The sequence below is a fragment of the Mauremys mutica genome, chromosome 3 (assembly GCF_020497125.1).
Source record: "Mauremys mutica isolate MM-2020 ecotype Southern chromosome 3, ASM2049712v1, whole genome shotgun sequence".
NCBI lineage: Eukaryota > Metazoa > Chordata > Testudines > Geoemydidae > Mauremys > Mauremys mutica.
This window is the reverse complement of record NC_059074.1, coordinates 58,689,440-58,714,374: the sequence shown is the minus strand read 5'-3', so window position 1 is coordinate 58,714,374 and position 24,935 is coordinate 58,689,440. Positions and strand designations below refer to the sequence as shown.

Sequence of the window (24,935 nt, the reverse complement as noted above, 5' to 3'; positions counted from 1 at the left end):
GGAAAACCCATCAGTTTACAGGGAACTCCCCTTCTGAGTGACTGTTTTTCATCATTATTCTACTTTGTAGAGAAGTGCAACCAAAAAGTGCTCCTACACTGAAAGGCATCTCCTTCTTTCCACATGTGAAGCAGGCATCTAACTCTCTCCTTTCTGGAGCTCTTGTGCTTCCTGCCAGCCTGCAGGTTGGGGGGTCGGGGGAACAGTGAAGAATCTCTGGAGCTGCTCCCATCCCCAGGTCTGAGGTGGGGGAAGAAAAAGAACTTCCAGAGCTGCAGCCAGAGCTGAGATGTGCTGTAAGGCAGGGGCGGATGTAGGGTTGGAGGTATGCAGAATGACTGATGGAGGGCAGGGGGCTGCAAAAGATGTAGGGCTGAAGGATGCAGAATTAATTGGCATGTGCGTGTTTTGGGAGGAGCTGGACCACCATCAGACACTACGGGATAGAATTTAAGTAACTTTATGCAAATATGAAAATATATCTAAATTTATGCAAGTTTAAAATCTATTTGCTTCCCCCCCTCCAGATTGTGGTAGGTATGGGACTACTATTTTTTTTACCGTTCATGATTACTCCTGAAATCAGCGAAAGCTCCCTTTAATACTGGCAATACACAGGTGGGAAGTGGTGATTTCTCCATCCATTACTTATCAGTTGTATTACTGCATATGGTGTGTCATCCTTAATTGTTTCACTTTCCAATTCATCCCATATTCCCAGTGACACAGCACATGATAGTTTTTATTATGTTTACATTTACTTATACTGCAGGAAGAAGTGATCTAGAATATGTGAGAAATGCAATGTATGCTCTTTGCAATGCAATGATAAGATGATGTCCATAAAACCAAGATCGTATTTGTAGATTCCAAGGCCAGAAGGGATAATTGTGATATCATAATTTTCTTCTTTCCAAAGTAATCTCTGTATCCTGCTTGGGATTCCTCCAAGTCCTTTCCTTATGTAGTAAAAAATCAGTAGTTTATGTGATTCAGCTTTGAAATTATGACCATAAAGAAAATCATGGTGTTTTGTACAGCCATATATGCAAGGCTGAGGTTTCTTTTATTATTTGTTTACACATTTTTTTTTGCTGCAGTCAAAGCACTGAAGTCATATACTACAGGCAGACAATCAGCCCCATGTGTCTGTAGCAATACAGCTCCCAACCCTCCTTTTGACGCATTTGTGGAGAGTCTGATCTCATTTACTGTGTCCAAAAGAAACAAGGCACTGATGCCAAGGCCTGTACATGCTTCAAATCCTTTAAATTTCTTTCATGCTCTGGCATCCACATCCATTCTGTATCTTTGTGAAGAAGTTTACTTAGGCTAATTGTTCGAGCTGCACAGATAGGTCTGAATAAATGGACACAACCCGATATGCTTGCAATCTCTTTTTCTTAATCTTTGGGCCTCAGCATGTTTGGAATTGCCTGGATCTCAGAAATATCAGACATATTCATTTTGTGGTTAATTTCTCTCCTAGCTAGGTGATTTCATTTGTTTTGAAAATGACATTTGCCTTGTTCAGTTTTAAGTTTTTATTCTTCCAGTTCTCTCTGCAATCATTCCTCATATATATTAGCAGTGCTGCCCTAGACCAGAGTTTCCCAACCTGTGGGTCAGGACCCAAAATTGAGTCACCAGAATGTTTCAAAGGGTAACGTGGCAGCTCCTGTCGCACGGGGCTGACAGGGCTCGCCTCCCTGCTTCAGGCACTGGAATCTCTGGGGCCCCAGCAGCACTCAGGTTTGTCCCAATGTAATGATGACGGGAGTCCAAGTACGCCAAATCTGAATGAGTGGCACTGCAACCTCGTGAGCCAGGACTCAACTCCACTTACACAAATTTGGTCTAGCCAGGGGTCGGGGCCAAACATGAACAGCTCTGCAACCCCGGAGGTTGCAGTGCCTGGCGCTGAGAGCCAAGCTCAGCCAGCCCCATAGCTCAGTAGCTGCAGGAGCTGCCACCGTGGGGTGAGTGTGGCTGGGCAGGACCTCTCCCTCCCAGGGGGGCAAGACCTGACCAAAACCTTCCCAGACTATTTACTGGGTTATGACAGGCCATAAACATTTACAAATGGGTCCTGAGCCCAAAATGGTTGAGAACCACTGCCCTGGACTATCATAGTATCAATGTACATCCTGACTCCTGCTAGACCTTCTAGCATCTGGGAGTCGGGACACTGTCCACTGAAATACTGCCAGTGCCAAACGTATTCAGAAAGGCGCACTCAAGAAAGCAGTATTTGTCAAACAGTAAATTTAAAGAGCAAGTATTGGAGCTCTCTCTATGCAAACTGCCAAAACACTGCGGATACATCCAGATTGTTGAAGAATTTAGCTCCTGTAATCTCAAACACTTTTGTTACTTGTTGGCAAGAAGAAATGTTCCTTGGATATTTTTGTTCAACTCTTTGGGGTCAGTGAAAAGTCTGACTGCCTGTAGCGAGGTGGTCATCCGCTCCTGCCTTAAAAGGCTTAAATCAGCCCTGGGAGAGGGCTGAGGCTGCGAGAGGGCTGCTGCTAGGAAAAGCAGCAAGCCTCGGCTGATTGGGGAACCAGCCACAGATGCAGCCACGTCCCAATCAGGGCCCAGCTGGCCCTTATAAGAGGGCAGTGGGCCAGGAGCATACAGAATGTCTCTCTCTAGATGTGGAGAGGGAGGGACCTGGCTGCTAGGAGCTAAGCATGGTATCGAGACTGGAGCAGGGCTGGGGGAAGGCCAGAGGAACTGGGGAGCTCTGGCCTAGAAACCCCCCAGGCTGCAGGCCTTGTTAAAGGCCAAAGAAAGGTACTGGGGTTGCAGAGGGCAGCCCAAGGGTAGGCTGAGGCAGCAGGTCCAAACCCCCCTTGCCGGTGATGAGTGGCACTTACACTCCAGTCTGCCCCAGGGAATGGGGGCTAGGTGATGACTGGCAGTGGCCATAGACTGATGCAAGGTGGGGATAAAGGTTGGGGGTTCCCTGGGGAGGGGAGACCCAGATCTGTGAGGGTACTGCCAGGGGGCAGTACCCCAACCTGTAAGGGGCATGAGGGGCCAGGAGGGACTCAGGCCCAGCAGCAAGCGGGACACCAGCCTGCAGAGGATGCTCTGGAGCTGGAAACGCTAATTCCCTAGACGACCAGCAGGAGGCATCGCACTGGTGAGTCCCGCCCCATGACATTGTGGTGGAGAATGCGGGCATAGACAGTCCACTTCTGATACAAGGGGCAAGGGCAAGGACTGTGGACTATTGCCCAGATCCAAGACTTGAGTGAACAGAAGGTAGACCCAGAATGAGGGACTACTATTGGAGAGCCCGTGTGGCCTGTCTCGCTGAGCAGCAAGCAAGCAAGCCTGCTACAGCTGTTGTGGGGAAGGGCACATAGGTCTCATTGGGGGCCAGGCACCTTGGGCAGGAGGCCAGTGCCAAGGCAGAGGAACTGTTGGGCCTGTGGGGAACCAGGGCACATGAAGAGGGAGTGTCCCTACGGGACTTGCAGGGCCCAGGCGAGCCCTGAAGGAAGGGCTATGCCAGGGACAAATGGTGAAGAGACTAGAGTGCCCTCTGTGAAGCCAACAGAGGGGCCCCAAACATGTTGGGTCTGTAGGGAGCCCGGGCACATAAGGAGGGAGTGCCCTCATGGAACTTACAGGGCCAGGCCTAGCCCGGAGGTGGCCAAAGGAAGGCACTGGCTGTGCTTCCTGTGCCACAAGGGCAGCTGAGAAATACGGCCTTGCCCCCAGAGAAGGAGGAGGAGGCCAGAGGATTGGGCTCAGTCTGAGACTAACCCAAAGGAGGGGGTGGGAAAGACCATGGCCCCAGAAGAGAGAAGGTATGGGGCAGAGAGGCCCCAGATCAAGAGTGGAACCCACACGGGAGTGGGACAACCTATGGTGAGGACCCAGACGGACAGGGGAACCCACGCAGGAACAGGACTGGCTACGGTGGGGATCCAGACTGCAGAAGAGGGAAGCAGGTGGCTCCTCTTGATCGAGAACCTGCGGCAGGAGAGGGACCTCCTGCTGGGGAAGCTGGGGAGATAGGAACTACCCCTCCTGCCCACCTGGTGGAGGGGATCTTGAGGTGGGGTGTGTGTAGCAGGGTGGTCAGCACCCTGGCCTGAAAGCACGCACGGGGTCCAGGAGGGACTTGGGCTCAGCGGCAAGTGGAACACCGGCCTGCAGAGGGCGCTCCGGAGCTGGAAACACTAATTCCCTGGATGACCAGTAGGAGGCACCGCATCGGTGAGTCCCGCCCGGTGACATCGCCCCTTTTTTTCACTACAACAACTAAGGAATGAACCCAGTCTATTGGGTCTTCTACTCTATGAATGATGCCATCTGCTGCCATGTTTTACAGCTATCATCTCTTTTTCAAGGCTTACGGAATACTATGAGTAGGGCCCTACCAAATTCATGGTCCATTTTGGTCAATTTCATGGTCATAGGATTTTAAATATTGTAAATTTCATTATTTCAGCTATTTAAATCTGAAATTTCATGGTGGTGTAATTGTAGGGATCCTGACCCAAAAAGGAGTTGTTGGAGGAGGGAGTCACAAGCTCATTGGAAGGGTCTTGTGGTACTGCTACGCATACTTCTGCGCTGCTGCTGGCAGCAGCACTGCCTTCAGAGCTGGGCAGCTGGAGAGCCATGGCTGTTGGCAGAGAGCCCAGCTCTGAAGGCAGAGCCACTGCCAGCAGCAGCTCAGATGTAAGGATGACATGGTATGGTATTGCCACCCTTACTCCTGTGCTGCTGCTGGAGGGATGCTGCCTTCAGAGCTGGGCTCCTGGCCAACAGCCACCATTCTCCAGCTGCCCAGCTCTGAAGTCAGTGCAGAAGTAAGGGTGGCAATACCATGACCCACAAAAAATAACCTTGTGACCCTGTTGCTTGCAATTCCCTTTTGGGACAGGACCCCCAGTTTGAGAAACACTGGTCTCTCCTGTGAAATCTGTACAGTATAGGGTAAGAATACACAAAAGACCAGGTTTCACAGCGTGCGGGGGACCAGATTTCACAGTCAGTGATGCGTTTTTCATGGCCATGAATTTGGTAGGGCCCTAACTATAAATGTCATGTAAAACAGACTTTGCATCCCCCACCCCCTAAATGTATATTCATCCATGTCATATGATCATATATTTATATAGATCAGATAATTCATGTTTAGTTCAGGTTTTAAACCATTATTCTGACACTCTATGGCTCACACCCTTTTAATATGATCAAGGTATTTTGTGTGTGATTTGTGTCTCTCAGTGTGCTAATCATAACTTCTTGGTTGGCTGTTTTACCTCTGCACCTGAGTAACAGTTCACATTTTCTCTCAAGACTGGAATTTGTTTCTCACTACATGATTTTAGTCTGATCCACTGATCTTTATAATCTCTTTGGATTGCTGTATTTCAGACATTTATGGCCTTGTCTATTTTGTATGAAACATATATAGGTCATTTGTGCATATTTTTGTTAGCCATCCTTTTGGATTTACAGCTTATTTTTTATTGATTTCACCACATTCTGTCTGTAACAATCTGTGTGTTTTCATAGTTTGTCTGTATATCTTTGCTATGTGGCTGGGCTTATTTCTGTTTCTGCATGTTGTCCGGATGCTGGACTTTTTCTGTGCTCATACTAAGCTTTCATATAACTTATGTTGTGCCTTATTTGACATGTTTTTTTTCCTTTGCTATTTTATTTTCTGTAGTCTTTTTTCTCATTGGCCAGAGGTCTGGAAGCTCTGGGTCCTTGGGTCAGGAACCTCTGGGTTCTTGACCCTGGGACAGTCCTCATCGCAGGGCTGCTTCAGAGCTGCGACTGAAATTGACATTCTTGCCAGTCTCAGAAGAATGTCAATTTCACTCAGCAGCTGCCAGTCCTGGGGAGCAAATTTTCTTTCAGAAATACAATGCTGGTGTGTGTTGGTGTTTCTGAAATGAAGATTTTTTTCAGAATCCCTGGTTCATGAGAAAATTTGGGTTTGTTCCAAATTGGAATGAACCCAGATTTCAAAGTATTTGTCAGAAATGTCTGTATTTTGAAATTTGGGTTCATTCTGATTTGGAACAAACCCAAAATTTCTTACAAAGTAGAAATCCTGAGTTTTGGCCAGCTTTACTTAAAAGGGATTTTTTTTAATCGTTAGTTTTAAAAGGTAACACCCCCTTACCCTCCAAGGAAATATTTATATCTAAGGTGGAACCCTTATATTTCTACCTCTGCCACCTGATTCTGTCCCTTTACATTACTATCTTAAATCCTCATATTATGGCCACCATCTGTCTGGACAAAGAAGGATAAGTCTCCCCTCAAAACCACTCATTGATCGTCTGGAACATTTTCTGTTGTGTAATACGTGACAGCCCCTTCATTCTCAGGGACATGCATCTTGCCCACACAGCACTCCTACTCCTTCTTGATTTGTGAAGAGAGTGATTAGGAGTGTGACCAAGAATCCTATTCAGGACTCCAACATGTCTGATTACTTTTTACTCTGTGTGTGAATAACACCACCAAGTCCAAGTTCATACTGTGTTCTGTTTCTATCATCTATTTATTGTCAAATGGTTGTTTCCAACAGTACAAATGATGTCATCTGGCTTATCTTGTGTTCCGCCAAGGGTTCCACCTTGGATATAAATATTACCTTGGAGGGTAAGGGGGTGTCCCCTTTTAAAACTATCAATTAAAAAAAATCCCTTTTAAGTAGATCCAGTGGGCACAAGTGAAATAATGTCATGGATGATATGTGATCCCACTGGCAGTGAAATGTGACAACCTCAGTGATCCTGACATTATACAATACACTGAGATTTCTCACAGAAGAAGAATTATAGATAGATCTCACTGCCTGGGAAATGCTCTAACTGTAGCCCTAGATTTCTCTTTTGATTTTTACAAAAATGGTTCCTGAAATTTTATGGCATTTTAGGGGCCCTTTTCATATCTATGTTGTACCCTGATCACTTATAGCAGGTGGAAATTTACTCTGTATAGCTCATAGAACATAAGTGAGAATGCCATTAGTCACACAGAAATCTCTAATTACACATGTACAATACATTAGATTTCCTATTTACAAAAGAAAAATGTTCCTATTCAGATGTAGATATTTTTCTTTTTCAGCCCTCTTTACAAATGCTATTTATGTTGAATGGAGACATGTGAAAGAAAAGAAAGGACAAAGTCTACCAAAAAGAAAGGTATCATTATTGACAATGTAATGAATTCCATTTAGTAACAGACCAATACTTTTGTTATGATTTCTTTTGTTCTTTGATATGTTTTAAAAATTTATTCTTATTATTGTTAACCTTATTGGACATAGATTTTTTTTTACTGGTACCTTTAGCTCTCCTTATCAACTCAGTTTCTTTAATGATAATTTATAGTCACTGCCATCTGATGATTCCCAGGTACCCAGGACAGTAAGTCCTCTTGTTACCCCTACCCCCAGTGAGAGGGAGTCTTGCCGGTGATGGGTGTTAGCTCTGTACCACCAGCAGCTTTTCAGCCACTCAAGCACTCTCCTCTGGGTTATGCCAGCCTTGTCTTTGCCTTGCAGATTAAAAAAGAGGTGCACCCCAACAGTCCCCAAGTCCCTCTGAAGCATTCCCCTGTGATATTCAGCCCCTGACACTGGCTACTCATCGAAATCTCAGATCCTCTGCTCCCAAAGGAACAAGGTACCCCAGTTTACCAGTTTTACCTTAAATTCCTGCTCTTGTAAAATGCACAGCACTTATAACAACACACAAGGTTTATTTAAGAAAAAAACAGAGGTTCCAACTAGAAACAAGCAAGAGTGATGGAAACAAATGGTTACAATACAAAATAAAATAATAAAATGTAACTAGGGCCTACACTTATTGATAGTTACCAATAAAGTAGGTTCCCATCTTCCACCCCAAAGTTCAGCCTGTTGTAGAGCTGGCTGGCTTCACAGGAGCCTGGATCCAATCTTTTATGAAACACTCCCACTCAGCAACATGTCTCCTCAGTGAAAAGGATGCAGAGTGTCTTTCTCCACCCTGTGATAAACTGCATCAGTCTTTTGTCTTTATTCACAGACAGAGCGATTCCCTGCCCGTTGTAATTTTCCTTTTTATCTCCAAGTGACTTCAATTGTTTGCAGTTGTCTTTGATGGTTTTCTATTGAGTGTTCTGGGATGGGACAAGGGTAGACGATTGAACCTTGCACTACATCACCAGCTAACCAGAGAGGGGCAACAGCTTCCTCCCACTTGAATGGGCCATCACTGAGACATATGATTCCCTGGTGACCAATTTCTACTCCAAGACCATAAGGCACAGTTTTCAACATAGTTACATTATTTCTTAAATATACCTGTACACATCTTGCAATGATTATGAGTAGGACTCTGTGTCTGTCACAGAGGTCGCAGAAGTCACAGATTCCATGACTTTCCATGACCTCTGACTTGTACAGTGGCCAAGGTGATGACCCCAGGGCTGCCCAAGCTGCTCAGGTGGTGCTGGGGACCGCTCGAGTAGTGGCCAATGCAGCTGACCCTGGGGACTGCCTGAGCACTGGTCCCAGGGCAGCTGGAGCAGCTGCTGTTTGGTTGCCCCAGTAGCTGGTGCCACTGGCCTTGGGGTGCAGCCCCCACCCTAAGCTGCAGGCCCTATGGGGTCGGCCACCCCTGACCAGCGGGCCCCCCAGGGCACCCCTGCCAACAGCATTCTCGCCGGCTCCCCTCAGCAGTACTGCTCTCCCCCTACAATTTAGTCAGTGGTATTTATGGTATAAGTCATGGACAGGTCATGGACCATGAATTTTTGTTTATTGCCCATGACCTGTCCATGACTTTTACTAAAAATACCTGTGACTAAATCATAGCCTTAATTATGAGTATTGATAAGTTATAAGCTTTCAGTAGAGACCTCACATGCTACACTTTATGGAAAATACCATGAAAGCAGTGCATTAAATGTGGTGAGTTTGTCAGGTCTGAGACAGCAGTTGCTTGTAAAGAACAGTGAGACCCCTTTGCCAACTGGCATCAATGATGTCGCACCATCAACCTCCCGTTTCTTCTATTTTCTATATATGGATTTATTGCATTATTTATTTATTTATTGATTTATTTGATGATTTTGCATCCCTTGTTAACCAGGTTGATCGCTTTGCCCCCAAAGCAGCCTTTTTGTCATGACTGAGGAACTGTGGCTTTTGGGGCATCTATTAGAGAACTCCAAATTTTCATTTACACTTCTCTGTTAAATTTTTTTCTCCTACTCTGAACATTGCTTCTAATTATTTTTAGTTTGGAGAAATCGGCCCTTTTCAGTCTATATTAATAATGGGGCCTGTATTCTGTTTACATACAATGGCTGTAATGAAGTCAGGATTAAAGCTGGTTGAAAAATTTCAGATGGAACATTTTTTTTGCACTGGAAAATGCTAATTTGCTGAAATCTAAACATTTCATAAGTGTGTTGATTTCCTCAATATTTCTGACAAAAAGTTATCAAAACGCTTCATTTCAATAATGTTGAGGTGTTTTATTTTGGCTGGCATATTATAAAGTTAAATGAAGTGCTCTGACCTTATCAAAACAAAATATTTTGATAAGGCCCTTTTGATATTTCTAAAACATTTTTTCAGAAATGTTGTTTTGTGGGCAATTTTGAATCTTCAACTTTTCACTCTAATTTGGGCCAAAAGCAAATATTGGAATCTGTGTTCTGCGAGAAATTGTGAATTTCAACCAGTTTGTCATCCTTTTTTGTATACAGACGACTAATTTTTAGTCCAGGGATCAAATTAATCTTTATCTGTCAGAAGCAGGTTTAATATTTAATTACCCTATGTTCTGTACAATACCTTTCCTGTTAGAAAGTACAAGGACATTTTACTAGTCACAACATGTGATCTCAAATTAGACACCACTAGAAACAGATTCAAATTAATTTCGTATACAGTGATATCCACCTGGAAAATCCAGATGGATATCACTGTAAGGTATGACAAACAATGCAAAAAACAGGCCTGACCTAGCATTTCTTGTACTGTAACTCCAAACTAAATTGATAGGAATTTTAAATGTGGAAGGAGGCTTGTGATGTGCTATATATAAAAATCTACCAAATATTCAACTAAACTGAGTTAGTAAAAACAAACTTGAAAAAATTACCTACATTCCTCTTTAACAGATGCACTATTTCTGGACATCATTTCAGCCTTGCTAAAGTCAGAAGACTTTTTTACCTCACTAATGGGCATTATCAGGTTCTCTGCTGAGGGGAAGTTAAGTAAAGTAATTTCAGGTTAGTGCAAGAGCCCAAACACAAAACTCCTGGCTCTCCTTCCCATCTTTATCTTTGCCCTGTGGAATGATGCTTGTCTTTGTGAACATGCAAGACTGGGGAATTTTTCTTTTTTTTTGCCTTATGCTTAATATTTTACCTTCATTTAAAACTTCCTGTACACAAGTCAGACTGCAAGCACTTCTAGACAGGGACTGTAGATGTCGTCTTTAGGCTTAGCCCTAAATATGGGGCAGCCCATCATTGGACCACCCCAGAAGGAACACTGAGGAGGGATTATGACTCCGGCTCACAATTCCTCCCCTCCTCAGCTCTTACTTTGGTGGAGTAAATAGCTACTCTTCAGAACCACAGCAAGTGAACTTCTCCATTTGTTCCTATCCCACTTCAGTGACACGAGTGTAATGGGAGTTGCGCGCTGGCTCTCTGCTGTGAAGGACTGTGGGTCTCAAGCCAGGTCCCCAGGCAGTCCTCAAAGAGAAGCTGCCAGCTTGCTGGCAGCAGCAGAGTTTGAGCTATTTGACCCTAGCTCACCAGAAGCACCACCCACTATTGGAGGAGATATCCGGCCTCTTTGATTGGCTCAAACTTACTATTTAAGCCAGGAGACACAGGAAGCTGTATGAGCAACTAGTTAATATCCTGGTCTGGTTACTACATTGGACCAGGACTTTCCACCCAACTCCTGAGCCCTGCCTTGTTCCAGACCTCTGTCTTGTTTCTAGTTCCTGCCCATCTGCCTTGCTCCAGATCCCTGCTTCTGCCCTGACCACTAGGTTTGACTGCCTACATCATAATCCACAACATTGATCTGCCTCCTTTTGCCACTGGCTCTCAGGGGAAGGGGTGTGAAAGGGCAGAAGCGACATTCTACAGGGGACTAACAGCTGTGATCTATGTAGCAGTACTGTGCCCATTCAGGGAGGCAGAATGAGGCCCTGGCAGGCCACATTAGGGCTAGAGATGATTTTGCCTCATACAAAAACAACAAAAGAATCAAACAATATATACATATAGAATGAAAACACTAATACAAGATGACTTATTTTATCATGCAAAGAAAACATAATGGGAGTTAAGAGTTTAATATTCAGATTAAATATCACATTATGGTTTAGTAATGGTTTTGTGTTGGTGTATTATATACTACAGGTCACAGAAAGAAGATAAGTACAAGTAATGAATTCTATACTATAGCTTGTTATGAATAATATTTCATCCAAAGGTGCATTCAGTGCAGTGGTCCTGTATATATTTTTGAGAGTAGATACAGATTTACAATTTTTGCAACATTATTTTTTACTAAAACTTCTAAAAAATATTTTTGTTGCTCTGATTGCTCAGTCCCTTTCGTTGACATGAATGGGGCTACTTTTGTAGGAAGGTGCTAATTAAAGCGAATAAGTAGATCTGAGTGCAAATTGGAATATCCATTGCATGAGATTGTCCAGAATTGGGATAAGAATTGAAATATTGAAATTTTTGGCAGAATGAAACATTACAAAATTTTGATGTAGAAGTTATTAAACATTTCATTATGACATCTTCAATCAAAACATTTTGATATTCTGGAATAGAAATATTTCATTTTGGTTTGTTGAACTAACCCAAAACATTTAGTTTCAAGTAAGTTAAACATTAAATTGCATTTCCTGATAATGCACATTGCCTCATAGGTAGCTGTAGTTCAGATGCCTGATGCCCCCATTGTCCCCTAGGGGTTGTTACTCCCATGATGCACCACCCTGCTCAATTAGAGGGGAGACTGCATTGTATCATGGGAGATGTAGTCCAGCTTTAGAGTGGAAACTTCATTTTCTGCTGAAAAGTCATTCACACAGAAAATCGACCACTGGCTCTACAAATACAGGTGACAAAATCTTGCTGCGTGTTGTAAGATTTCTTAAAATATAGAGAGTTTGGTCATGAGAGAGAATAGTTCCCTGTGCCAGATTTATCTTCTTGGCTACCTTCCCCAAAAGATTTGACTTTTGCCTTCCCATGCTCAGTTTTACTTCTTCAACTTTTACTATTTGATACAGTGCCAGTAGTTGTTGTGCTTGTAGGAGACTAGTAATACACCAAGGATTATTTTCCTGCTGCGTTGGTTGGATTCTTGAATTGCTTGTGGCTTTTTTGATGTTGGAGGAGAATTTATTCTACTGTCTGTGTGGAATACATCAGTAGTCAGATCCAAGTGCCATAAACTGTGCAGAGAAGAGATTAAAGGATGATTGTGATAAGTAGGTATAAGGAGATGTCTGATGCTTTCTTTCCCTTTGTTTAGGCTTATTATTTCCAGAAAGTTAAGTAAATAGAGCCATTTGGGGAGACTTGTTTATTTTAGATTTTCAATTCTCTTGAAAAGTTTTTGAAGCTTGATGTCAGTGGAGATGTTTTAAATCTTCAGCCCACCCAACCCAGCTGCTGCTTTCATGAGTCCCAAGTTGAGAGAGAGAGAGAGAGAGAGAGAGTGTGTAAATGTATATAGCAATGGTCCTCTTGCTATTTCTTGTCTGTGACAGATGTTGCCTTGCTCCTACCTCTGCCTAGCAGACAGTCATACCATCCCAGCCATGGAGGAGGAGTGGGAAAGAAGACAAGCCACTCAGCATCTCTGGCCCTTGTAGTGAGGAGGCGGAGACTAGGGGCTTGTTTACAAAACTTATGTTGACACCCAAAAGTTGCCAAAACAAAAATCACTAAAGGGTGTTCACACTTGCTCCCTTGGTCGACAGATCATATCATGTCATCGACAGGGTGAGCAATGCACTGTGGGTATGTATCGCGGCGCATCTCCGAGTTCTCGCACAGCCCCCTCAGCTGCCCAGAGTATCATCATGAGCAGCTCTGTGAGCTCTCCATGCTGAGGAATGGCAAAGCAGTGCAACAGTCTGTCCCCCTTCCCCTACAGCAGCATTCTGCCTCCTGCGGTGTTCCTAGTGCAGGGAAGAACAGGAGCATTCCAATGATTTGCTCTTTGTTTGTTCTCCAAATGGAGCAGCACACAGATACTTCCCGGAGCTTTGAAAGGGGAGGGGCGCATGCCTGCAGGGCAGCAGAGATCACAACACTGAGCAGAACAATCAGGGCAGGCATTATGGGATACTGGCAGAGCCAGTTCGGTCGACAAATCAGCAGCGTCTACACTGGCTCTTTGTTGACAATAAAGGGAGGGGAAAGACACAAGTCTCTGGTAGGGGTGGAAGTTTTTTGTTGCCAAACATGGGCATTTTTCGTGACAAAAGTCCCCTTGTAGTGTGTACACTCTTGCTGTTTTATCGCCAAAAGGCAGGTTTTGGTGACAAAACTTGCCAGTGCAGACAAGCCCTAGAATACCTACATGTACCTCCTCTCTTTCACCTTGCTAATAGCAGCTAAAATAAAGTCCAAAAAAAAAAATAGGTGCCAGTGCAAGGCAAAATAAGGCAAAAAACATAGCTATGATTGTGAGGAACATTATTGGTTTTGTTTTATGGTAGTAAATTAGGGTGGCTCTTCAGTATCATCTGGAATAAGTCCATGAAGCAGTTGTTCCAGGAATTCCAGCAGGCAGCTCCACAGAGTGTTGTACTTTACTTCATTAGAAAAGAAATATGGGATGCTGTATCTCTTCAGTATGAAATAAACAGTTCTTTGATATTTAATATAACTGTCTGTGGTAAATTGTGTAAGCAGAACATTTGCAAGAACCATGTGAATCATTACATGTAAAGGGGTTGTGAGAATTGGTGGCACTAAGCACTGCAATCAGTGCGTTTACGTAGTCAAAATGATTGCTGAAACATTAGTGCTGAGTTGTATTATTTTTATGTCGTTGCAAACTTTAACTAATGAGTCAGCAAATGAAGGAAAGAACATGTGGTCCAGCAAACAGGAATGAACCAGTTTAAGTTTCAGTTTGCTCCTGGACCCTATACGTTCTCCATTAGAGAGCCACAGCAGGAACTGTAAAAATTTCTTATCACAGGACCTATTCTTGCTAAGAGCTTCTACAAACACATAGGGAGATTCTATAGAAATGTTGGATCAGACTACGACAACTAGTATTAATGCCTCACAGATTATCCATCCACTTCTATTAAGATCATCACTCTAATATACAGATGTCCTAATTTCTACATTCTGAATTGTTCAGGATCATACAAGAGACAGAGAGACTCTAAAATCCAAACAATAGAAGGGGTTGCAGGATTGGACAGTTACACACAGTAGTCCAAATCAGTGAAGCTATGATGATTTACACCAGTGAAGATCTGGCCTATGTGCTTAAATCTTATGTACAGATCTCACTGGACCTAAACAGATCACTGAGAGTAAATGTAGGACCCCACAAGAGTGTTTTACAGTGACATTTCAGGGTGAACTCATTGCAAACAGAGATTGATTTAAGCAGGGATTGGCAACCTTTGGCCCGCAGCCCGCCAGGGTAAGCACCCTGGTGGTCCGGGTCCGTTTGTTTACCTGCCGCGTCTGCAGGTTCGGCTGATCGTGGCTCCCACTGGCTGCGGTTCGCCGCTCCAGGCCAATGGAGTCTGCGGAAAGTGGCACGGGCCAAGGGATATGCTGGCCGCCACTTCCCGCCACCCACATGAGCCTGAAGCGGCAAACTGCGGCCAGTGGGAGCCACAATCGGCCGAACCTGCGGACACGGCAGGTAAACCAACCAGCCCGGCCCACCAGGGTGCTTACCCTGGCAAGCCGTGTGCCAAAGGTTGCCAATCCCTGGTTTTTAAGAGTAGTTTAATAGTTACATTAACAAAATCAATTATAGGATGCCCAAAGAAACTCATTACAAAGGTGTCAAGTATCAGAGGGGTAGCCGTGTTAGTCTGGTTCTGTAGAAGCAGCAAAGAATCCTGTGGCACCTTATAGACTAACAGACGTTTTGCAGCATGAGCTTTCGTGGGTGAATACCCACTTCTTTGGATGCACATCCAAAGAAGTGGGTATTCACCCACGAAAGCTCATGCTGCAAAACGTCTGTTAGTCTATAAGGTGCCACAGGATTCTTTGCTGCTTCATTACAAAGGTGTTGCTCAAATCAGTAAATAAGGGAATAGGATCTGAATGCTATCATTATTAACTGATTTTTGAGGGCATCTGAAATCACTAAAGTAACTGCATTGGAAATTACCATGCATCAATTAGCCTGCCCAGTCCTTAACTACGCCACTACCTCGATATAACGCCACCCGATATAACACAAATTCGGATATAACACGGTAAGGCAGTGCTCCGGGAGGGTGGGGCTGCACACTTCGGTGGATCAAAGCAAGTTCAATATAACACGGTTTCACCTATAACGCGGTAAGATTTTTTGGCTCCCAAGGACAGCGTTATATCGAGGTAGAGGTGTACTTAGGAATTGTTATGATGAGAATCAGTAATGAGCACAAACAGTGATTGCCATCAAAAAGTCGACATTCGTCAACAGTCGCTATGCAGTGGAGTCTACCTAACATGTTGCAGTGTGTGTTCTTGGAATATAAAATAACTGTGGTAACTCTGTGATGTCTGGTGACTTTTTAAATTAACACCATTGTACCCCCATTGGCTATCATTGGCTCAGCATGAAGGGTTTAGAGGCCAGAAGGGAACATTGTGATAATCTAGTTTGGCCTCCTGTATAACACAGGCCATATAACTTTCTCAAAATGATGCTTGTTTAAGATAGAGCAGATCTTTTAGAAAAATATCCTATCTTGATTTTTAAATTGCCAGTTATGGAGACTCCACCACAACCCTTGGTAAGTTGTTCCAATAGTCAATTGCCCTCACTGTGAAAAATGTGCACCATATTTCCAGTCAGAATTTGTCTAGCATCCACTTCCAGCCACTGAATCTTGTTATATGTTTAACTTCTAGTTTGAAGAGCACTTTATGGATTATATGCTCCCCCGTAGGTTCTTACAGACTGTGATCAAGTCATCCCCTTAACCCTCTCCTTGTTAAGCGAAATAGATTTTGCTCTGTGAGTCTGTTTTCTAATCCTTTCATCATTCCTGTGGCTCTTCTCTGATCCCTCTCCAGTTTTATCAATATTCTTCTTGAACTGTGGATACCAGAACTGAACCCAACATTCCAGCAGCGGTCACACTAGTGCCAAATACAGAGATAAAATAACATCTCTACAGAGTCACCTCTTTATGCATCCGATACACATATTAGACCTTTTGGCCACAGCATTGCCCTGGGAGCTCATGTTCTGCTGATTACCCACCATCACCCCCAAATCTTTTTCAAAATCACTGCTCTCCCATCTTGTAAGTATGGCCTACATTCTTTGTCCCTAGATGTATAAGTTTACATTTGGACATATTAAAACATTTGCTTGCACCAGTTTACCAATCATAATAATGTTAAGCAGTTTTCTAGATTAGATTCACTATATTTAAATCACAAGGAAAAGGAAACAAGAGGAAAATACAATAGAAAAACACTTAATGAGAAAGTCATGAAGCTACCCTACTCTACAGAAAAATTGCCATTAAAAAGTCAGTATTTACCAACAGTTAACACATTGGTTAACACACTGGTATCTAAAATACCAAAATTATTTCCTGTTTTAAGTATAAAGAAAGATTGTAGTAGCTCAGTATCTCGTCACATACTGACTTTAAGTGACAACAGCAGCATCAAAGGTCTTTCATGCTTTGAGGGTAGGACTTGTAAGTGAGAATATCCTGCTGTGGAAGAGAAGCTCTGCAGGGGCCAGGAAAAGGAGCCCAGAAGCAGAAGACTTCAACAGTTCAAAAGGCAAGGCAGAAGCAGTTATTAGTTTTAAGATCTATTTTTTGAATTTCATTAAAAGAAGAACTATTAGTAGTGAAGTATGGCAATTCTCAAGAGGAGAACAAAGATACAATCATGTGTTTGTTAACATTTCCTTATGTAGAATAAGTCCCAAAGGAAATGGTGATCCTGTCAATTTTTTGTTTATGATGGGCCTATTGTGATTTTTACCTTGTTGATAATTTTTTTTTAAAAGCATAAATTTACTTACTCTGTCTAAAGTGAGATGGCATTTAACATACTTAATGTGGCTGTGAAATTGTCCTGTATTCATAAGTTTCACTTACCAGAATGAAGAGGCAACGAGAAGCAAGTTTTGCGTGCTCAGGAATGGTAGAAAACACTGACAAAATCAAGCAACCAAATACAAGAAGAAAACTGAAAAAGAAAAGAATATTAAAGAATTAAGAACACTGAATAAATATGTCCATCGATTCTGCATTTCACAAATAGGTTCATTTAATAAAATTCTAACAAAGGAATTTTGATAGAATTATATATAGTATTTATAAATTTACAAGTTTCTAAACAGCAGTATAATGAAGGGTAATAGAATTAAAGGAAATAACACAAGAATCTTTCTCGGTGAGATGACTGTATATGTATGAGCTATCTCTTGGTGCTCCAATCTGGGAAATATATCCATTTTAAACTAGTGTTTAATGCTGGGTGATTTTTTTTTTATGGGAAACCCCCTCACAGATTTGGGTTGATCAAAATATTTTAAAAATGTGGATTAAATTTGCCAAATTGTTTTGGTTGAAAAAAACAATTCTGAAAAAGTCAAACATTTTGTTTCAACATTTTTGAACCTGAATATTTCCACTTTGATTCTAAATGACTTTTTGTTTCAAATTTTACTTCCATTTTTTTTGGTAAGGTAAAAAACCACCGCCAAACGAAACCAAACATTTTGTTTGTTTGACCCAAACATTTTTTCTAGTTCAGCCATTGTACCAAAACAAACAAATCATTTATTCACACAGCTCTATTAGTCTTAGGGGTTTTCAAAGAACAACCATCAATTACGCTTTTCCATAATCTGAAAGATCCCTTAATGTTTGCCACAAGACTTCTCCATTGCCACCTAAGGTATGTCAAAGAGAGCAAAGTCACAGATTCTGTGTCTTACTGCCATGTATGGCAATTGGGCCCCGATGCTATGACTGTAAGGTGTAATTTTGAAAATTATCACATTTTGAAAAGAAAAAATAAAACCTGATGCAAAATCCTCACTAAGTATTTTTCCACTCAAAGAAAGGAAAGATCTATCTTGGCCACAAGCTGACTATTCAAGTCAGAGCTGAGTATTCACAGACCAAGATTCAAAGAAGAAAACTATTACATTTAATAGTGTAACAAAATGATGGCAAAATTGCAGGGGAAATTTGGATTGCCATTTCCAAGACATGGATTTCTAGAGGACAAATCAGGCAGGCCCTGCTTACTGCACATTATGAGATTTTGAACAGCAGTATATTCTGAGGTTTTTTTATTGCAGATGATACAGGAAAAATTTAGAGTATACATTTAATTGAGTTATATGGTATATCAAATTAATGTATAAGAAGCTAATCTTAATGATACAGTATGATCTTAATGATACAGAAATATCTCTATAAAACGTATGCAAAGTATAACAATAAGATGACTTTTTTATAAACTGGTTGATTCACAAAGATAATTTGCTATATTTTTCTTTGCAATTGGTATTTTTAAGCAAAATGCTGTATTAGTATTTCTATAATGAAATTTTGTATTGAATTTTAAGTAGATATTGAATAAGAGTCAAATTCTGAAGTCCTTACTATGTTAAAACTCAGACCCTATTCCAGAAGAATTCCCGTGGAGTTTTGCCTAAATACAGTCTGATTATTAACAGAGTAAGAACGTCAGGATTTGGCTCTGTAGAAGCAGAATAAATAACATAACTATGATTCATGGAGAGACAAGGTGGGTGAGGTAATATCTTGCATTGGACCAACTTCTCTGAGTGAGAGAAACAAGCTTTCTGTCTCTCTCACCAATAGAAGTTGGTCCAATACAAGATATTACCTTACCCACCTTACCTTTCTAATATCCTGGGACAGACACAGCTACAACGACATTGCATATGACAGATGGAGTTGTATTGGATGTTCTGGGGACGTAATAAACCAGAAGAATAAAGTTTAAGTACTTTGGGTAGCCCCATAGTAGAATTTATAGGGTCAGATTCTCCCTCCAAGCAGTGTAATCAGGAATATTTACACCGGGGGGAGGATAGCTCACTAGTTTGAGCATTAGTCTAGTAAACCTAGGGTTGTGAGCTCAATCCTTGAGGGAGCCACTTCAGAATCTAGGGCAAAAATCAGTAGCTGCTCCTGCTAGTGAAGGCAGGGGGCTGGACTCAATGACCTTTCAGGGTCCCTTCCAGCTCTAGGAGATAGGTATATCTCCATATAGTTAACATCATTGAAATCTACCAGACATCTGTCTGTATAGATGTTTATATGACATTGGCGATCATCTCTGTAACATCTGCTCATCAGTTGAATTACTCACTGTAATTGAGTTACACTACACCTAATGAGAGTGAATGGAGAATCAAGTCCCCTGCATCCACTTCAAAATTTGCCTAACTGTATATCTATGAATACACCCTGGCTATTTCTTTCTACATTTGTATATTGGTTTTACTTCCCTTCCTTTCCCCTTGTTGGAAATGCACTTCTCCTTCACTTTATCTGTTACTGCTGCCCTCAGCCCCACCTTCCTGTTGTCAATTTTCCACCTTCATTTTCCTCTTGTGGTCTACCTCTCCATTTCTATGTACTTCTCCTTTGCTCCTTCTCTAGGGGCCTGGCCTTTGCTACTGACACAGCGGCTGCTGGAGCAACGTTCCCCTTTTACTCTGATGGCAGTTACTAGATATTTGGTAAGCAACAGGCTAAACTGTAGCTGTGAATTAGGAGTATTTTTCCGCTACACTTAGCACTGTAGTCCCCAAGTTAGTCTATATTCACCTATACTGAACACATCATTTTCTGATCTTTGGTTGCAAATTGATGATTGTGACCTTTGGTTGTATTAAATCTTTTCCTTTAAAGAAACAAACCTCAAGTACAGATGCAATTCTAGAACATGGTCCAAATGCAATATTGTAAAGACCTTTAGGGCATTACTTTCTTAAATGACCAGTTTCCATTTTGGGTAGTGTATGATTTTAAGTCTATCCTTTAAAACAAATAAGGGAATCTAGATGAGTTACCAGATTGACAGGACTAGAAAGACAAGCCCTCTATTTATACCCAGAACTAATTCAGCACTGGTAAAACCATCAGATTGACCAGTGCACCAGGGCCAGCTGCCTCTCAAGCACCCTTTCTTGACCAGGGATGGCTCTGCCGCACCCTGCCTCAGTTTCCCGTCAGTCTCCTCAATAACTCACAAAAAGCTTTCACAGGTCCAACAAAAACAGCCCTTCTTGGGGTCTGGTTTATTAAAATAAAGTTCAAAATCATTCACGCTGTCCTGAAAGTCCCATATAATTCAAGCTGCCACTCCTAGGCCTCTCCTACTCTCCGAGACATCAGCAGGCAAAACCTCCCCTCAGCTGCTCCCCGGTTGTTTCAGGGTCCCATAAAGAGCCCTGTCTCTCTCCTTGTGGGCTTCTTACTATGTGTTTTCTATCTATAGCTTTCTCTGGCTATAAGTTTCCCCCCTGATCAAGGGTCTCCTGAAGGAACCTTCTGCTCATTGCAGCTCTTTCAGCCTCTGCCACATCTTCCTCCCTTTATCTCCAGTTCCCTTCTGGCTCTTTATAGAGACCAGCAGCTCTCTATCAGGTCCCCTGGAGAGGCTGTTAGTGAGGCACAGGTGGTCTGGACCAGTTCCCTCTTAAAGGACCCAGTCCAACCTGTGACACCCAACTTACGTGTTTTGTTATACCAATGAGAGTGCATGGACGGTGCAAGACACGGACAAATCAATTACTCAAGATGCAAGGAAGATGTAATGATCATATGTAGTTAAGGAAATTCTTGCATATTCCAGGTGTTTTCCTTAAAACATACGGTACATGAAAGGATCCGCATTGGCCCGAGGGACCTATGCCAGGAATGATGAAGTTTATTCTCTGTGATCCTTACTTTGCTTCTAAGAGTGCTAATTAGGCTAGTATTTTTTGTTATGCGAACACCTGTTCTCTAAGGGCTTGTTTACATGGTGCAGCAGTGTGCTCTATAGGGATGTGATTTCTAAAGTGCACTAATGTGCTCTGCACTATTTGGTCCACATTAACCCTGCTGGAGCACACTAAAAGTTCTCTAAAGCACTTTATCATAGTTTGAAACCGTGCTTGAAGCACACCAATCAATGCACAGCATGTTAGTGCACTTTAGGAATCACACTCCTATGCATCTCATTACCCAATCACGTAGACAAGCCCTAAAAAGTGGACCAAGACAACAGCTTACTTCATACAACCATAAACTGGCTACAGCCATAATTTAAAATGACAGACATTTGGGCATTACACCTACTAGTGCTTATACTGTTCTGCTAAGTGATCATCCTCAATACTATTGATATCCCACTCTTCTGTGAACATTTGTCAATTACACTGTACTACAGCACTCTGAAAAAGGACCCTGCATAGGGGTGCAGGGTTACTTTGCTGACTCGTCCTGCTGTTAGGTACTTTAATCCTGCATGAAGATACAGTGCAATTAATACTGAGTTACACAGGCAGGAAGATTCAGTCAGTTCCCCCAGGGCACGAGGGGGCTTAAAGCCTCTCTCAGGGGCAAACAGAAACAGGGCCAGAGACAGGATGTTTTACTGGGAAAATGAGTGAACAACCAAGCTTAGCAGATGGTCACATATATAGATTTATTATTGTTTGAGTTACAAATAAAGCCAAACCCAAGGAAGAAAGTACATCTTTGTCTGGACTCTAGAGAGTATAGGCAGAGGTATGCGACTTTTCTGGACTACACAAACCGTACTGGCATTCTAAAGTAATAGAAATGAAGGATATAAACAATAACGCCAAAAGATGCATCTTTTCACACTGAAAATCATTTTTAATTAACCACTTCACTGCTCTTCTGTTACATTGTGTCCTGTGTTTTCTGATATTAAGAAAACCTGGTGTGCAAGCATGATGCACGCTGGAATTTTTTTCATATTTATTCATTGAAACACCTTATTACAGCATTTAATACACTCACTGAAAACAAATTTCACTATGAAGATCGATTCCAAGAGGAATCTGCACATAAACTGTTTTCCGAAGTATACAAAAAGCAAATATTTGAGAAGCAACAGAATTTTATTAGACATGCAGAAGGGCAAAATAGCCCATTTCACACACTCAGCCAGAAGGCAGTTTTCCAGCAACCACACAACCCCCCCAAACCAATAACAGATATATATTTCAAACTACAGAGAGTGATATTCAAGAGGCAAAAATCCAGCACATGCCCTTCTTGCTGTCTTTATTTAGGTAAATCTCTCACTGATATCAATGGAAGTTTTGCCTGAGTAAGGACTTCAAATATGAACCCACTGTAATTACATCTCACAGCTGACAAGACTATTCTCTGAGCTGCGGAAGCATTGGCTCTCTTTGCTAATAGCTCTCTTTGCTAATGTCTACACTTAAGAGCTGCAGCGGCTTCTCCTGTCATAGGTACCTCCCCAAGAGGCAGTAGCTATGGTGACAAGAGAAGCCCTCCCATCGACATAGCATGATCTACACCAGGAGTTAGTTAGGTCAGTACAACTGTGTCGCTCAGGGGAATGGTTTTTCTACAACCCTGAGAGATGTAGTAATATAAGTTGCTTAGACATGGCTAAGACACGTCAGGGAAGGCAAAATAAAATGGACTGAGGACTTATGGTAACAGGATGTGATCTCCATCTGTGGGCTCTGAGAGGGAGTTTGGGTGTGGGAGGGGGCTCAGGGCTTGGGCAGGGGCTTGAGGTGCAGGAGAGGGCTCAAGGTGGACGCTTATTTCAGGCTGCTCCCAGAAGCGGCCAGCATGTCCGGCTCCTAGGCAGAGGCATGGCCAGGTGGCTCTGTGCGCTGCCTGCATCCACGGGCACTGCCCCCGCAGCTCCCATTGGATGCAGTTCCTGGCCAATGGGAGCTGCGGAGCCAGCACTCAGGGCGGGGGCAGCACATAGACCCCCAGTAGTCCCTGCACCTAGGAAGCAGACATGCTGGCTGTTTCTGGGAGCCATGTGGAGCCAGGGCAGGCAGGGAGCCTGCCTTAGCCCCATTGCGCCGCAGACTGGACTTTTAACAGCCTGGTCAGCAGCGCTGACTGGTTCCCTTTTTGACCAAGCAGTCCGGTCAAAAACTGGACACCTGGCAACCCAATCTTTACTACTGACTCAGCTGTGCACTGCTCTATCTATGTGGCTTACTTGCTACCAGGCTAATGTCCCTACATTCCCTGTGCCACTGGTGCCCCCTCAATAAACAGTCCCTCCAGGGAACCTGGGTCCTCTGACTCCAGTTCTACTGACCATGATACATTACCTAGGTGAAACTTAGAGAGAATGTCTGATGAAGTCTTTGCAGTGTTCCCAACAACAAGAAACGGCAAAAGAGTCACTTTAAAGCCAGGTAAGGTAGAAGTATTCAGAACACCACAATAATCAGAATCTATAAGAACTTGTTTTCATTTACTGTGCATTGACATACCCCATTTTTACATTGATGGATGAAGTACAGAATAATGGATCTGCATGAGGACTTGCACAATCATCTTGTACACCTTATATGATGAAAAAGGAACTTTCAAACGCCAGTATTTGAATTGTGTTCTGTAATACATGGAGCTGGAATAGTGAGGTTATGCTAGAGAATGCTATTGCAGGTACAGGACAGACAGACCAAAATGCACTGTAATTATATTAAGCCTCTAGTAGTTCAATCTGGACCACATATTGATTCAAGCTGAAGGAAACAGATGGTCTAGTCTCTCATGCATTTACTTTAAGATAGTCAAACATATGCCTTAGGCAGCAAGTTACCATAAAATTATTCAGCCACAGCTATAGTATTGTATTTTATCAAAAGCAGCAACTTCCATTTTGTTTCAGCAGAATAAGTTTTGATGTAGACCCTTTCATTTTATTTCCTTTCTTCTGAAAGTACATACTAAATGGAAAAAGGGGCAACTTATGAAACATAATAGAATCTCAAACGTGTTCATATTTGTTCAAGCGACCGCTCAAAGTTTTTGTGTTGGCTAATTAGGAACCAGTAATTCTGCATTTATGTAATTTTCAATAGAGCTCTCTACTTTATCTTGACATTTTATTGGTGGTTTGTAAATCCAACCATGCTCAACTTAAAAATATGCTTAAACATTAGCCAGGTAACATCACCATATCAATGAAATAGGTACTCAGTGTAGACCTTTAAAAGCTAATTTGCTACATAATTTAGTAGTAACATTAAAATAATCAGAAAATAAAACATCTGTAAACAGCTTTATTACCTCTTTTTTGGAATATAAAATATATCTGTTAAAAAGACATAATTAGATAATTAGATCACCAAAGTTATGTTCAATTATTATTCAGGGTTTAATATAAACCCTATAAAAGTGAGGATACTCAGAATTATGGTTGTAACTATCTTTAAATCACTCTATTTTCTTAGGTGGTGCCACATATTGTATGTGGTATGCAAGATGAACAAAAAGTTTGAAAACTCCAGCAATTCTTAGCTATAACAAAGTGTTAAATTCTGGTCTCAGTTACACTGGTATAAATTCAGAGCTAATTCCATTGTTCAGAGAATGCACAAAAGTAACTTAGAACAGAGTTTGAACCAGTGGATTGAAGAATGGAGTTCT

The 24,935-nt window shown here is 42.3% G+C and overlaps 1 protein-coding gene across 5 annotated transcripts in view; it reads right to left on the bottom strand.

Annotated features, from left to right (window-relative positions):
* The window catches only part of KCNQ5 (potassium voltage-gated channel subfamily Q member 5), a 491,006-nt gene that overhangs the window by 122,139 nt on the left and 343,932 nt on the right, over nt 1-24,935 (bottom strand). For all 5 annotated transcript variants that reach the window (XM_045011611.1, XM_045011613.1, XM_045011615.1 and 2 more), the window contains exon 2: nt 17,367-17,457. In XM_045011611.1, coding sequence (XP_044867546.1) covers nt 17,367-17,457 — 91 coding nt within the window. The remainder of the gene's footprint in view (nt 1-17,366; nt 17,458-24,935) is intronic.